Here is a 14,919-nt window from a genome sequence, read left to right on the forward strand (position 1 = left end):
AAAATGGTGACTATATCAAAACATGAAAGGTAAGCTGAGATACATTAAACTAAAAAACAAGTTGTATATTCATTACAACCATAAAATACATTTTAGGACATTAGGACACTACCTGAGTAGGGAGATAGAATCTAGGGTAAAAGGATACAGGTACTTGGACATTCAAGAGCAAGTGGAAATGGGAGAAGCAGCATTGGGAAAACTGGGGCCTTCCATGTGGGATTAGTTCTGGTAATGCCTTCAAGGATAATAAAAAACCAAGTTTCAGGGAAATAAATTGTACACTTAAGGAAGACCTAGGAAGATACAAACAGGTCTACATATTGGATCTACTCTAGAAATCTAAATTATTTCAGCATGTAGCTGGTACTAGGAAACTGATAAGACTTTTTAATGTATTCTCATTCAATCCGTATTAACCCTTTAGTATAATACAATTCTAGTATATGTGCTGCCAAAGTGAGCACTAATATAATACAATTCTAGTTTGAGCTATTTTACTATCAAACAACTATGGACCTTTCTCTTAACCTCAGCCTTTTATTTCCAACTACCATTTAACTCCTATCACCCACCCTTCCCTCTTTTCAGAGGGAACAGTATCCATTTTTATTTCTCTAGGATAATAGGATAATCCTACAACATGTGATCTAGGTTCTGTCCCTTCCTATCTCCTGGACATGTTTCATTTTGTGTCACTGATTGTTTCCTCTAGTCTTTTTCCTCTCTGTCTACAAACAGGCTTGAATCTCTTAAGCTGAGCCCTTTGATCCTACCTTCCCTTCAAGCTTCTCTTCATTGCCAACTTCAGACCCTTCACTGGTAAACAGAGCAGTAACTTTTTGAATACCTACTGTGTGCCAGACCATTTAGCTTTAGTGTCTCTGATTTTCCTAATACAACTTGGAGGTTATCATCCCTGTTATATAGGTAATGAAATGGACACTTAAGAGTGACCTGCCCAAGGATACAAAGCCAAGTAGTGGAATTCACTAAATCAAGTCTGGCTCTAAATCCCTTACTGCTCTTAGTCACAAAAAAGTGCTGCTTTGTGTATTAACAGATTATATTCCTATGATGAACCAGTATCATTACTTCTATTTTAAAAATGAATAGAGGTCCAGGGAATTTAAATAGCGTACTTAAGGCTATGAAGCTATGTAGCAAAAATGGGTTTAAAATGCAGATTGGCTTGATCCCTAAACCTAGGCACTGTCCACCATTTGGGTCCTGTGTTCAAAACTCTACCTTGGGGTACCTGGGTCGCTCAGTCAGTTAAGCATCTACCTTCAGCTCAAGTCATGATTTCAGGGTCCTGGGATCCAGCCCCACATCAAGATCCTTTAAGATCCCTCCTCGGCAGGAACCTGCTTCTCCCTCTGCCCCTCCCCTACTTGTGCTCTCTCTCTTGCTCTCTCAAAATCTTAAAAAAATAAAAAAAGAAACCCTCTATCTAATAGATCTAACAAAGGTGACCAATGATGTGTCAAATCTAGTGGCCCCATTTCAACTTTACTCAGCTTTTCTGCAATTTAATACTACTGACTAACCTCCTCATTCTTGAAACTATTCACTTGATTTCTACAATACTGATTGTGGCTCTACTTCTTCAAGCCTTTTTATAGTCTTCTATCTGATTTTTCTTCTAACTTTTCTCCATGTCCCTAAATCCAGGTATTTTACTTCTTGTCCTTTCTCTATTCATATTTTAGAGGAAATGGTTGCCTTTCCTTTTCAGAATATGATTTTTCTAATCTCATATAGTTTGGTTTTCCTTTTTTTCTCAGTAGCACTCAACAATTTCTGCTCTTGAGTCATAGGCTCCTTGATTGCGTAAAATTTGGGCCCTGGAGTCCAATGATCATATAATAATCATAGCAGATGGATAAGGATGCTCCTTGCACATATGCTGGTTTCATGAGAACTTTTGAAATACAGGACCTTCTTCATGGAGACTGGTTTTTCAGTCAAATCCACTGCTGGGAGTAGATGCTTTAGCTTTTTATTGGCAATCATCTTTGCTTAAATAAAACCTAGCTACTATGTGGAGAATGCTAGTACCATATTAGGAGACATTTCATTCATGGGAGACCACTCACTGTTCCTAATGGAAGCTGATTCTTTGAACAGTTATTTGAAATGAAAATGGGGATACTGCAAGAGCTGATTTTAGTAGATGAGACCACTTTGTTTCTGTAGTGGAAACAATGTTATTTGAAAATTTGTTAAAAACAGCAGTGACCATGTTTCCAGTAGAAATGGAAATTCAACAAACCAGGTTTTAGGCATCATGGCTAAGAGCCTTGTACAAGTATTTTGCTTAACCCACTGAATGAAATTCAGAAACACATAAAGGGCAAAGAGTTAGGGAGGTGCTAAGATTCTAATCTTGAAGGGGGCAGAAGCAGTCTTGTTTCTAGTCTTTCTACTTCTGCTCTGTAAGGCTGGCTGCACCACAATTAAAGGATCTAGCTCAGCTATCCTGTTGAGTGCAAAGGTCTGCTGCCTTGAAGGCATTCAGTAATTGTTTATTGAATGAGGTAATGGTTTTGTCCAAGGATAGTCTTGTTAATAGTAGCATAAAACATAAAGTTATTAGAGTAATTGTCAATTACTCATCTTTGTAGGCCATCAACTCTCTTCAACCAACCTTTTCTCCCAGCATTTCAAGGTCTTTTTTAAATTTATGAACATTTGAAAGATTTTTGAAGCCTAAAAGCAAATGAAACTCTACCACTTCCTGATTAACTCTGAAACAGTCCTGCATTTCTACAAATAGCAGAAGTTATTTTTAGGATTGAAATAATGATCTCACTTTCCCAGGCATGTAGCTTCAGCTGTTTTGATTGTGGGCAAGTCAGGAATGTCCAAAATTCATACATGGACTCATGGTGAATCTCTGTGTAAACAAACATGGTATTTCAAGAGGGACTGTTGTATTTAAAAAGAAATTACATTCAATAAAAAAATACTGGATTGTACTTCCAACATTTCGCAATACAATACAAAAAAGTCTTTTTGGTAAAAAGCATTTCATAGAACCTTTTGGGGCTAAAATAGTTTTAAAAAATTAGGACAAATTAAAATTACACTCAGTGGCCTGCTCTAATTTTAAATGACATAAAGTAACGCACACAAGCTTAGGATAGATGAGGGATGTTGACAGATACGTTAAACTTAAGGATTTAAAGCTACCAAAACTATCATGTCCATGCAAATTCTATAGAGAATTATTTTTAAAAGTGAAAGACAAAGTGCAGGAAACCCGATTATGGCAGTTAAAAGTAGATTTCTTTGGAAAGGGGAGGAATATATGGTAGAGAAAGGATTGTTAGGGAAACTGGAAGGAGTAAGGGAGTGGTGTAACCACCACATCGTTTGCTAGGACGTGTCTCATCTACCTTTTTTTTTTTTTTAAGATTTTACTTATTTATTCATGAGAGACACAAAGAGAGAGGGACAGAGACACAGGCAGAGGGAGAAGGAGGCTCCATATAAGGAGCCCGATGCAGGACTCGAACCTGGGCATCCAGGATCACACCCTGAGCCAAAGGCAGGCACCCAACCACTGAACCACCCAGGCGTCCCTCATCTACCTTTCTTCGGAAGGTGCAACTAACAAAAGCTCATTTTGGTTAATAAGAAGTTTAAACAAGTACAAGTAAGTTTTTATCATAAAGTTTAATTATGGTTCAGAAAAAATTGAGTGAATAACTTTCTCTGAAAAAATATACTGACTCTGTGTAGACTGCAGTTATTTTGGGGAGGGGGGCTGGTAAGTTAAATTGCCCTATTTTCTATTCTGAAAAATCATAAAAAATCCCATTTCCAGTCTGATTATAGAGATGCATGTGCCCCAAATGGCTGAGAATAAATACAACAAGAAAGGCAAAAGCTGCAAAGCTAAGGGCATGCAACAGACTCTAAGAGAAAGTCTCAGAAATACCCAAAGTGGCAACAAGGAACGTTTGGCTGGAATTTGAAGGTCTTTTCAGTCATCTTTGTCTTTTGCTCCGTGTTTAAGGATGCGTGTGAACTCAATGTAATTGAAATTCCCCTTCTTGTCAATAGGTGCTTCCCTGTACAGCTCATCCACCTCCTCATCTGTAAACCGGTCTCCCATGGTTGTCAGCAGCTCTCTCAGGTAATCTTCCTGGATGGTGCCTAAGGAATAAAGAACTGGGGATCAGAATACACACTACTCTGAGGAATAATTACAAGGAACATCTACACTTGACCAAGCATACAGTTCTCTACGTTAAGAACTATAAATATGCAAATACAGGAAATATGGGCTCTCTACATGCTTGATCCAGCCTCAGCAGACAGCTGCTTAGCTCTATCATCCTGCTCTGCTCTATCAACTTCCCTCCACAAGTCTTCATAATAGGGCCTAAACCTATACCTAAACAACAATAAAGTATGATTAAGGAAGCTAAGCCTCATGGTTCCTTAAAGTAGCATGAGTGGTTACATTTAGTCTTTTTAAAAAATTGTTTTAAATAAGCTCTAGGGCCAATGTGGGGCATCCCTGGTCACACTTATTCTATAAGCAAGTAACACTGAAATACCACAACATAAGCATCAATAAAGTGCTTAAGTGGAAATAATACTATAGTCTTAAGGCCCAGTTTTTTTGTATTTTGTTTTCAGTATATTAAGTAATCTCTACACCCAATGTGGGGTTGAACTCACACCCTGAGATCAAGAGTCACATGCTCTACCAACTCAGCCAGCCAGGTGCTCTGAGGTCATTTTAATAAGTTATATTACTTCAGGTATTTCACTTTATCTGACTTTGGTTTTTTGGGTTTTTGTTTTTAATGTACAATGAGATTTTAAATTTTTCCCTTTTTGCAAGTCTAATTTAAATTTTATCACAAATATAGATAGGCTCTAGGTATGCAAAAACACTGATTATATACTTGAGCATTAACTATGTCGCAGACACCAGGTGAGGAATTGGGGATATGGAATGGTGACTCAAAAAGTCTGCTTTCGACTCTGCATATGTGATATCAAGTTTCTTTTTATTTATTTATTTATTTATTTATTTAGGCATCAAGTTTCTCATAAAATCTGATTATACATCAAAATCACTCAGGGAGCTTAAAAAAAAGCTCGGATACCACCTTTGATTTCTTATCCAGCATTGATTTTTTTTTTTTTTTAAAGAATTTATTTTCAAGTAATCTCTACACCCAACATGGGCTCAAACTCGTGACCCTGAGGTCAAGAGTCGCACGTTTTCCAGCCAGGCACCCCATGGCTTTGATATTTTTAAAAGGCTCCCCAAGTAATTCACATCAATTGTGAATTGATGAGAACCACTAACTTTGTGTACTAATACAAAGTTAATAAATGACCATGCAGGGATTTTGAAATTCATAAAACAAAAAGAAAAATCTGACAATTTTCTTGTATGTGAAATTAAGCTAAAATATTGACAATATATTTCCTCTAAAATGAGTTTAAAGTGTAAGGTCAGTTCACAAAAGAAAGTCTAGACCTCACAGGGTTTTTACTAATTCAATTCTACCTTTAAAAATGTTTCTCAGGAAAAAAAAAATGTTTCTCAGGGACGCCTGGGTGGCTCAGTGGTTGAGCGGCTGCCTTTGGCTCAGGTCGTAACCCCAAGGTTCTGGGAACGAATCCTGCATCGGGCTCCCCGCATGGAGCCTGCTTCTCCCTCTGCTTGTGTCTCTGCCTCTCTTTCTCTCTCTCTGGGTTTCTCATGAATAAATAAAATATATATTTTTTAAAAAATAAAAATAAAAATAAAAAAATAAAAATGTTTCTCAGGATGCCTGGGTGGCTCAGCACCTGAGGATCTGTCTTTGGCTCAGGGCGTGATCCTGGAGTCCCGGAACAGAGTCTCGCATCGGGCTCCCTCCATTGAGCCTGCTTCTCCCTCTGCCTGTGTCTCTGCCTCTCTGTCTAACAATCTCAAATGTCAGAGTTCTATCTTGTAGAAATAAATCCTTATCTCCAGCCAAGTTGAATGAACCTATTATTGACTATGTGCAAGGAGTTGTGGTAAGTGCTGAAAGGGGTAACAAAGATGAGAACATAATGCTGTTGAAGACACAGAACCATTGCTCTGCATGTGGGGAGACTGTGATGATTGGCAATAAGTACATAACTAAAATAGAAGGTCAAAAGAGTATGTGCCAGGAGAGAGAGAATAAAATACTTAGATGCGGAAAGAAAGGAGAGGCTTCAAGTTTTCCTGGGACCAGGAGAAAATAGTATAAAAACACAGGTAAGGCTTTATAAAGAATGTGATCATTGATATGAGCTTGAAGGATGGATAAGACATTTTACTCTTTTATGGCTTTATTCCCTTCCACTAAGAAAAGAAATAACGGTCACAGTAAAAAAAGCTTAATCAATACAGAAGTGCCATTAGGAGGGAACAAAGAGTAAACTTCCTCTGCCTTTCCCTCCCCATACCCCATCTCTTCCAGGTAAAACTGTTAAGAATTGCAGTTTTAAAGAAGACAAGGTAATATGATAAGGAAGGCACAGAAGCAGCAATGGTGGAGGTAAATTAGGACAACAATGCATAGAAGAGCTTGGAAGGAGGTTAGAAAGATGATACAAGAGTCAAGGATGGTATACCTGAAGAGGCCTAATAAGGCCATATTGTGTATGGAGACTATGTTTCCAATAGCAGCCTGTGCTTGGACTATTTAAAATAGTTCAAGTAGGGGCGCCTGGGTGACTCAGTTGGTTAAGCGTCCAACACTTGATTTTGGCTCAAATCATGATATCGGGGTTATGGGACTGGCCCTGTAGCTGGCTCTGCACTGGGTATGGAGCCTGCTTGAGATTCTCCCTTTCCCTCTCTAAGGTAAAATAAAGTAGTTCAAGTAATATGTAACTAAAGTGTGTGCCTTCCTTCTCAAAAAACATGCCATGTGTGTTATTCCTTTATGTGTCTGTCCCTTGCCAAAGGTTCAAGCATTTCTTTCTTTCTTTTTTTTTTTTTTTTTTTTTGAAGATTTTATTTATTTATTCATGAGAGATACAGAGACACAGGCAGAGGGAGATGCAGGCCCCATGCAGGGAGCCCGACGTGGGACCCAATCCTGGGTCTCCAGGATCACACCCCAGGCCAAAGGTGGCACTAAACCACTAAGCCACCAGGGCTGCTCCTGTTCAAGCATTTCTATAGTTAACTTATGGTTTTTTTGTTTTTTTTTTTTTTTTGAGAGTTAACTCTATGCCAGCAGTATGCTAAGCACTTTAAATAAATTATCTCACTTCCTCATTTAATCCTCACAAGTACCCTATGATGTAGGTAATATTATTGCCCACTTTCTAAGTACAAAAATAGAGGCTTAGAGAAGTTAAGTAACTTGCTCAAAATCGCACAGCTGTCATACAGAACAGGCATATGAAATCAGGGAGCCTGATTCTAGAGCAAAAGGTTAGATACTAGGTTTAAACAATCTAAGGACTGAGAGGTACCTGATAAACAAATACAGGACTGTAATGGGATCATGGCCTACAGCAATTCATATACTTCATACAAGATTGCTCTGGTAAAAGTTATTCATTCAACATAATGACTGAGAACCTAACCCTTGTAGAGTTATTCTAGTAAAAGGGTAACAGAAGTTTCCTCGAGAAGTTCCAAATACGACTATTAAATTGTAAATCAAATATTTAAGGGAAGAGGCAGTAAAATGAATGATTAACATGCCACAGGAAAAGCCTGTCCAAAAAACAGGTATGGTATAAACCTGAGGGTGTTATGTCATCACATTTTAAGTTATTATATGTTTAGTTACCCCAACTAAAAATTAAATCACTTGGTAATTAAAGGTTACCTCAGACTTACCAGTTGCTTCTTCATCAAAGCAAGCAAAAGCATTTCTGATGACATCTTCCGGATCTGTGCCGTTTAACTTTTCACCAAACATCGTGAGAAACATGGTAAAATTTATGGGCCCAGGAGCCTCATTCATCATAGCATCTAGATACTCATCGGTTGGATTTTTCCCTAAAAAAAAAAAGGGAGAGCTATAATTTTGATTACATCACAAAATGCACAAAGTATTCATCACAGTAAACATTTTGACAAGAGAAACTATCATTTATACAGTTTGCTATTTGTATTCACAATAGCAAAACTATTCGGGAAAAAATCTTCTCAATGAATAAGGCCTGTATTAAGAGTCTAGAGATTGTATGCTATTCCCCTGGAATGTAAGGAGGCATACTACTGCTCTCATAATCAATATCACTGTTTACAGCACACACACACACACACACACATATAACATGCTGGCCCTTAGCCCAATCGTAAAACCTGGCTGGAAATTTGCAGGTGGTCCAAAGAAACTTTGGGAAACACTGTTTAGACTTTGAACCTTGGTAAACTATAACGTCATTAGGTTGGCTTCACAGGCAATACAGAAATTCCATTTAGCTTTAATATTAAAACTGATCATTACCCAGGGAGGCAAGCATATCATGCAAATCTTCCTTGTCAATGAAACCATCTCTGTTCTGATCAATCATGTTGAAGGCCTCTTTGAACTCCTGAATCTGTGACTGGTCAAACATGGCAAATACATTGGATGTTGCGCGCTGGGGGCGCTTCTTGGTGGTCTTGGTCTTTGCCCTTTTGCTTGACATGGTGGCAGTTAAATCCTAATTAGGAAGGGGGGGAAAAAGTAAATTGAATCAAACTTCTTAACTCATCTGAGCTACTTAGAAATGGAACTAAAAACTACTCACCAGAGTAGTATCACTTGACAAAAAAAATCTCATTCAACTAATCAATACTATTACTTATAAAACCAAACTACAAAGAGAAAAACCAGACTCAGGCTTTGAGTTCACTCATCCTTAGCAGTTGTGTCAACAGTTCATCACTAACTTCAAATTCCAAACTAAAACCAACATAAATTTAAAGCTCAGAGCGTATCAACAAGATTGGATGCCCCCCATGCTGCTGGATAGCCAGATAAGGTACTGGTAACCAAATCTACTGGTTTAATAACAATAAAGAAAACAAGAAACAACAACAACAAAAAAAATGTAGGTACCTGGGATACAGTCCTATACTTCAGCGCTATTGGTAGTAACTGGGGAATACAAATTCAATCTTCAACAAGTCTACCCTGCAGCTCTAGCCTAAACTAGCTGTCCTCATTCTAAGGTGGACAGAAAGCAGGAAGACTCATTGATGGAATGAGGAGGACTTCATCTCCTAATCTCCACTGTCAAATAGCATTCTTCCACTTGCAACTAACCATTTTAATTATACCCTCACTTCTGGAATCAAAGTAGTTTAAGAAACATATTTGTTGAACAACTAACTGAAGAGTATAAAAAACTACAAATTCACCTCTGATTTTTTACTTCCACTCTATCCGAACCAATTTCTTGCACAGATCCAAGCTAAATCACTTGAGGTGACTGAGTGCTCTATAGACAAAAATCATATAGGACAACAGTTCTTAAAGTTATTTAGTTTTTTTTTTAAGTTTTAGCAAACATTTTAAGAGCTATAGAAATTACCTTGCTCTCTAATAATCTAAATTTATCCCTGTAAAATTTAAGATAAAAGTAAAAAGAATGCTTAATACCTAAAATGAAAAGGCAATTTAACTTTCAAAACTCAATCTTTAAAATAATATAAAAATTTGTTTGGAGTTAAAAACCCCATAGTCATCAGACAATAAAATTTTACCGTACCATCCTTCAGAGCTGAAGTGGCGATGGTAGTCTGCAAAATCTCTAACCAGCAAGACTAGGTCACTGTATTGAGTTATATTCTTCCAAGCAGGCCTAAAATAGTCACTACTGATTTCACTCTCTGACCTGGGTAACAATTTTAAAGCTTACGTTCTGAAAACAACATTTAGCTATGATGTAGCATAACACTATGCCCTTGCTCTAAAAATAAATCTGTGGACTGCAAAGAATGAAGCACTACCTAGATCTCGGCACTGCAAAGTGACCTTAGAATACAATGCTTCCTATGAGCTTAAAGTTATTTCTTACATTCTTCTCTTGATTAGACCACATCACCCAGACTAAATTCAATTATAGAAATAATTAGAAAAGCTCTGCCTCAGATTTTTTTTTAAAGCTAAATTGCTCTCAGATTTTAGTAGGAAATTCCACAAAGGAGAGTCACAAATTCCAGGCCATCCAATATAGCACTTGGTGATACACTGGAATGTGCTGTTGGTAAGATATACCCTACACAACACACAAGTTATGATATACACTCCTCCCTAATTTCCAAGTTTCCTTTAATCATAATTTGGGAGGCTGCCTGTCATAACTTATCTGCACCATTCTTGAATTTATATTTTCATTTTTGCAACATCTTTTGGGGGCAATAAATACATTACCTAAACTAGAGCTGGAAAAAAAAAAACTAAATAGTGCTGTAATTTTTCCCTCTATTCTGAGTGTACTTTTATTTATTTTATTTTATTTATTCATGAGAGACATGGAGAGGCAGAGACCCAGGCAGAGGGAGAAGCAGGCTCCCCGAGAGAAGCCCCATGTGGAACTCAATCCCAGGACCCCAGGATCATGACCCGAGCCAAAGGCAGACGCTCAACCACTGAGCGACCCAGGTGTCCCCTAAATGTACTTATATTTTAAAAATTGTTTTAATTTTTAATTCCCCCCCCCCCAAATGTCTTTTTAAAAACTACAAAGAGATACAGTGTATATTATTCCTCCATCTCTTAACTGTACTCAAGGACTTAGGGTGAGTGGCTGAGACCCAGTGAGTGGCACATATTTACCAGTCCACCTCTCGTTAATATTTTAGGCATGCATATGTTTGCAAACCAAAGTATGTCTTTAAAAATAGTCTGTTTTGTTTGACAACACTGTCCTCCCCTCATGAGGCAGGAATGTCAGTTATTTTAAGAACAAAGAAACTGATGAGAATTACAGGTCAAATGGTTGACACATTTTTAAATCTATAAAACTTCATATTAATTTGGTAGGAGTCCTCTAGGTACCTTTTAAAAACAGTTTGAGCTATAAAGTTTTATACATACATCTGAATTTTAAAGTATTTGCCATTAGTTCTTCTTTTAATCATGCATTATTTAAATCTGTATTCCTTGTAAAATAGTTTCTAAAAGTTATAAAGGTTTTTTTTTTTTTGGTCAGCACTGACAGTGGTCTCACATAGAGCTTTTTTTTTCACATAGAGCTTTTCTTTAACTCAATCAATAATCATCAATCATTAATATGATCAGTTAATTACATTGAATGTCACTAGTGTTAATACTACTTAAAAATTAAGAAATGTGGGATGCCTGGGTGGCTCAGCGGTTGAGCACTGCCTTCAGCTTGGGTCGTGGTCCTGGGGTCCTGGGATCGAGTCCCATTATCAACCTCCTTGCAGGGAGCCTGCTTTACCCTCTGCCTATGTCTCTGCCTCTCTCATGAATAAATAAAATCTTAAAAAAAAAAAAAAAAAAGTAAGGCAAGAGTTCTATCTTCAAGAAGTTTAACATATAGGTAGGGAAGCAACTATGAAGAAATGAGTGGTTAAACTTATGAAATGAGTCATAGTTTTCATTCCTGAAGTAGGACTCTCAAGTTAAAACATGTATAACAATAATGAAAAATAAAGGTGGTACATGATTATAAAATACTGTGAGGTGAGAAAAGATCTTTGTTTCTAAAATAGAGAAGGTGGGGGAAGACCTTGAAAAACCCTGTATCATATAGCAGCTAGAAGATAACCTTAGAATTAAGAGATTCAGATGTTAGTTTTAATTCTAACAAATTAAGGTAGTTAATTCTACCAAAAACTAGTAGTATAATGTTAGGCAAGTTAGTACCCAGCCCTTTACTTTTTCAAGGAGGTTGTGTTTTTGTTTATGAGTTTCTCTCCCACCAGAGACCAGGAGCCTTCCAGCAATAGGCAGTTCAGCTTCACAGTAAGTTGTTCTAAAATAAGTGTGATTTACTTTTTCCTACCAAACTCAAAGTATGGGTGGAATAAATGATGTAGACGGAACCAAATCAGGGACAGTGCTATGATCCCAAAGAACAGGTCACTTACGATACTGTCATTGTCCTCTTTGCTATGACTCTAGTTTGTTACCCACTTTTACTTTCCTCAAACAAGTAAGACTGTAACTCTCCTCATGTAACAAGCCTTCAGCAAATGCACAACTCTCATAGAAGTTTAGAAAGCTAGGGTAAAAAGCATTGAAAATATTTCATACATCAATATAAATATTCTTTATGTAGTATGGGAAGACATAGGCATCTAAGATTTTCAAGTTATGAGGACTCTCACTCATTCTAAGTTAGGGCCCCGAGTCTATTTTTCAAGTACTTAATGAAAGATCCTTGGTGTGAAGGCATTATTTGTTGTATAAAACTTCAGAGCAGGGAAACATGCAGAGCAAGCATCCGTGAAATATGAAAGGATTTCAGGTGCACAAGAAAGTGAACAAAAACACCATCAGTGGTGATCAAAAAGATTCAGTTTTCAGATCTAGAGGAGTATAACTTTGTTTTAAATCAGGGGAGGTAAGTGTTGGTAGCAATGAATTTATGTGTGTTTTAGTTGACCAAATAGGAAGAGACTCAATTCAGGATCACGACAAAAGGAAGGCTACATATCATGTAAGGAAGATGTTACACTAGATTAATTGGTAGAAGAAAAATAAAGATCCTTAAAGAGATTTGTCCTGTACATCAAAGGGTAACCGGAAGAGTTTTCAGCCTCTCTAGATTCTATGGTTTCATTTATAAAATAGTATCAATCCATACATACTAATAGTACATTAAATTGCTCTAAGACAAATCCTAGAATCTAACACTTATTTATATTTTTTTAAAAAAGATTTTATTTACTTATTCCTGAGAGACAGAGAGTGGCAGAGACACAGGCAGAGGGAGAAGCAGGCTCCAAGCAGGGAGCCTGATGTGGGACTCCATCCAGGGTCTCCAGGATCATGCGCTGGGCTGAAGGAGGCGCTAAACCGCTGAGCCACCCGGGCTGCCCTAGAATCTAACATTTATAAAGTGGTAATAAATGTAAAATAATCTAGAGATTTTTTTTTTTTTCCTACAGAAATGACACCCAAACTGATAGTAAATAGGAAATGTGACATATTCTTTAAGGAAAAACTTCCATCTTAGAAAACAATTCCTAGTGGGGTTGTTAAATGTCTGACTCTTGAGTTCAGCTCAGGTTTCAATTTCAGGGTCTTGAGTTCAAGCCCCTCCATGGATTCCACGCTGTGCCTGGAGCCTACTTAAAAGAAAAAAAGAAAACACTTCGTAGTGTGACAGCATGTAGTATCCGTACCAAATCTCCTGTTTCATTTAATCAATGTACTTTATCCTCAAGCTAAGCATATGTGATTTTTTGGTGCCAGCCAGTTTTTTTTAAAAATACATTTTCAGTTTGGTGCTTCCTTTTCAAATGAACCAAGTCTTCATTTTCTATGCAAGCTTCCGGTTGGAGGTAGGATTAGATCTCTGACTGCCACACCCAAAGAGTTCTTAGCACTTGACAAAGGCAATTAGTTGTCAGGGCTCACTGACCGTCCCATCAAGCCTCACTGTTGAAAATGGAAAAGTTTTATCAAAGTCTTCCAGTAGTAAACAAACAGTAGTAACTTTAAGAAATACTCACTTCCTTCACTTCGATATATAAAGCATTTTGCATTTAAGTTAAAATCTCAACTGAACCCCTACTTCTGTTCCAAAGTTCTGTTAAGAAATGGTATACTCTTTCATACAACCACTCACCTACTTTATAAGGAAATATTAAAAAAATAACTAAATAAAAATAAAAATAAATAAATAAAAGGAAATATTTTGGAAAAATGACCCGACCCAAAGTCTCCACCCAAAAGGAACATGGTGTTGTACTTTGGAGTTTTCTCAAGGTGCGCGATCTACACCCTCAACCCTTCTTTGACAAATATCACTTTTAAAAAAGCTCTAATTATAGAAGTGGATGCTGAGCTGAGAAAATTGCTAATTTGAGTTGGTTATTCCTACTAAACGTAGCTACACAGCTGCAACAACAGCTGCAGCATGGGGGGGGGTGAGGGCGGTGGACGCTGGGCTTCGGATTTTGCGCAAACTCTCTTGAATCGGGCAAGTTTACGTTAGAAACTAAACATAGTGCAGGAGTCAGCGCGGCGGGGCTCGGGTTTCACAGGCCCGGCTGCTCGCGAAGATCGCGGCGCCACCCAGCTAAGTCCTGCTCCCCGAGCTCCAAGTTTGGGCAAAGGGACAAGGTTCGCGCCTCGGTACTTCCGGGCGGGGCCTCCGCTCCGGGAGCTGGCCCCTGGGCTCGCAACCCGGGAACCCGCCAGGACACCTGCCCAGGTGCGCTCCCGCCGCCGGGGGCCGCCGCCGCCCCCCGCCCCCAGACGCCCCGCGGAGACGCGTCCCCGGGGTGGGCCTCACGCGCCGGACGGCAAGCGCCACTCACCCTGCACGGCCGCGAGAATCGGAGCGCTTCGGTGACCCCCTCGCTGCCCTGGCTGCGGCCACCAAGTCCCCTCTACCGCCAGAGCCCCTAAAGCCAGCACTTCCGGCCTCCGCTCAGCAAGCCGGAAGGAAGCCCAGTCACCATTGTCGGCCGACGGAGGGGGCCTGGCTTAGTAGAGAGGCGACGGGCGGGGGGAGCCGCCGGTGTGCTTGGGGGGTGCAACTTTGAACGAGTGCACGGGCAGGGGTATAAAGCGGGCGACTCAGAATAGACAAGAGTGTGTAACGGTCCGTTCGTGTAAAGGTTGGGCTGAGTTCCCGTCTCTTTATACCTCCTCTTTCAACGTAAAGCTTCTCTTCCCCCCCTTTCCCGTTGGAAAATGGGTGAGCCCGTCCCGTCGGTCGGCCTCCCCGCACATTCCAGGGCACGGCCAGGGGCGGGGCCCGTTAGCCCAAGTC

The 14,919-nt window shown here is 39.0% G+C and overlaps 1 protein-coding gene across 2 annotated transcripts; it reads right to left on the reverse strand.

Annotated features, from left to right (window-relative positions):
• Nucleotides 1-3,662: 3,662 nt before the first annotated feature.
• On the reverse strand, nucleotides 3,663-14,691 carry LOC121485194 (myosin regulatory light polypeptide 9). Of its 2 annotated transcripts, none has more exons than XM_041745293.1 (4): nucleotides 14,462-14,691; nucleotides 8,463-8,661; nucleotides 7,847-8,008; nucleotides 3,663-4,164 (listed from the first exon to the last, which is right to left on the reverse strand). In XM_041745293.1, the coding sequence occupies exons 2-4, from the start codon at nucleotides 8,644-8,646 to the stop codon at nucleotides 3,992-3,994; spliced, it is 519 nt and encodes a 172-aa protein (XP_041601227.1). In that variant the 5' UTR covers nucleotides 8,647-8,661; nucleotides 14,462-14,691; the 3' UTR covers nucleotides 3,663-3,991. The 2 variants fall into 2 exon arrangements, with proteins under 2 accessions (XP_041601227.1, XP_041601220.1); XM_041745286.1 differs by lacking the exon at nucleotides 14,462-14,691 and adding an exon at nucleotides 9,712-9,859.
• Between the last annotated feature and the right edge of the window lie 228 nt (nucleotides 14,692-14,919).

The sequence above is a fragment of the Vulpes lagopus genome, chromosome 1, assembly GCF_018345385.1.
Source record: "Vulpes lagopus strain Blue_001 chromosome 1, ASM1834538v1, whole genome shotgun sequence".
Lineage (NCBI taxonomy): Eukaryota > Metazoa > Chordata > Mammalia > Carnivora > Canidae > Vulpes > Vulpes lagopus.

Excerpts from the sequence above, each read along its gene's own strand:
- LOC121485194 (XM_041745286.1), bottom strand. Across the intron at positions 8,009-8,462 it reads TGATATGCTTGCCTCCCTGG|GGAAAAATCCAACCGATGAG; the intron begins GTAATGATCAGT and ends TTTTTTTTTTAG. Across the intron at positions 4,165-7,846 it reads CTTTGATGAAGAAGCAACTG|GCACCATCCAGGAAGATTAC; the intron begins GTAAGTCTGAGG and ends TTTATTCCTTAG.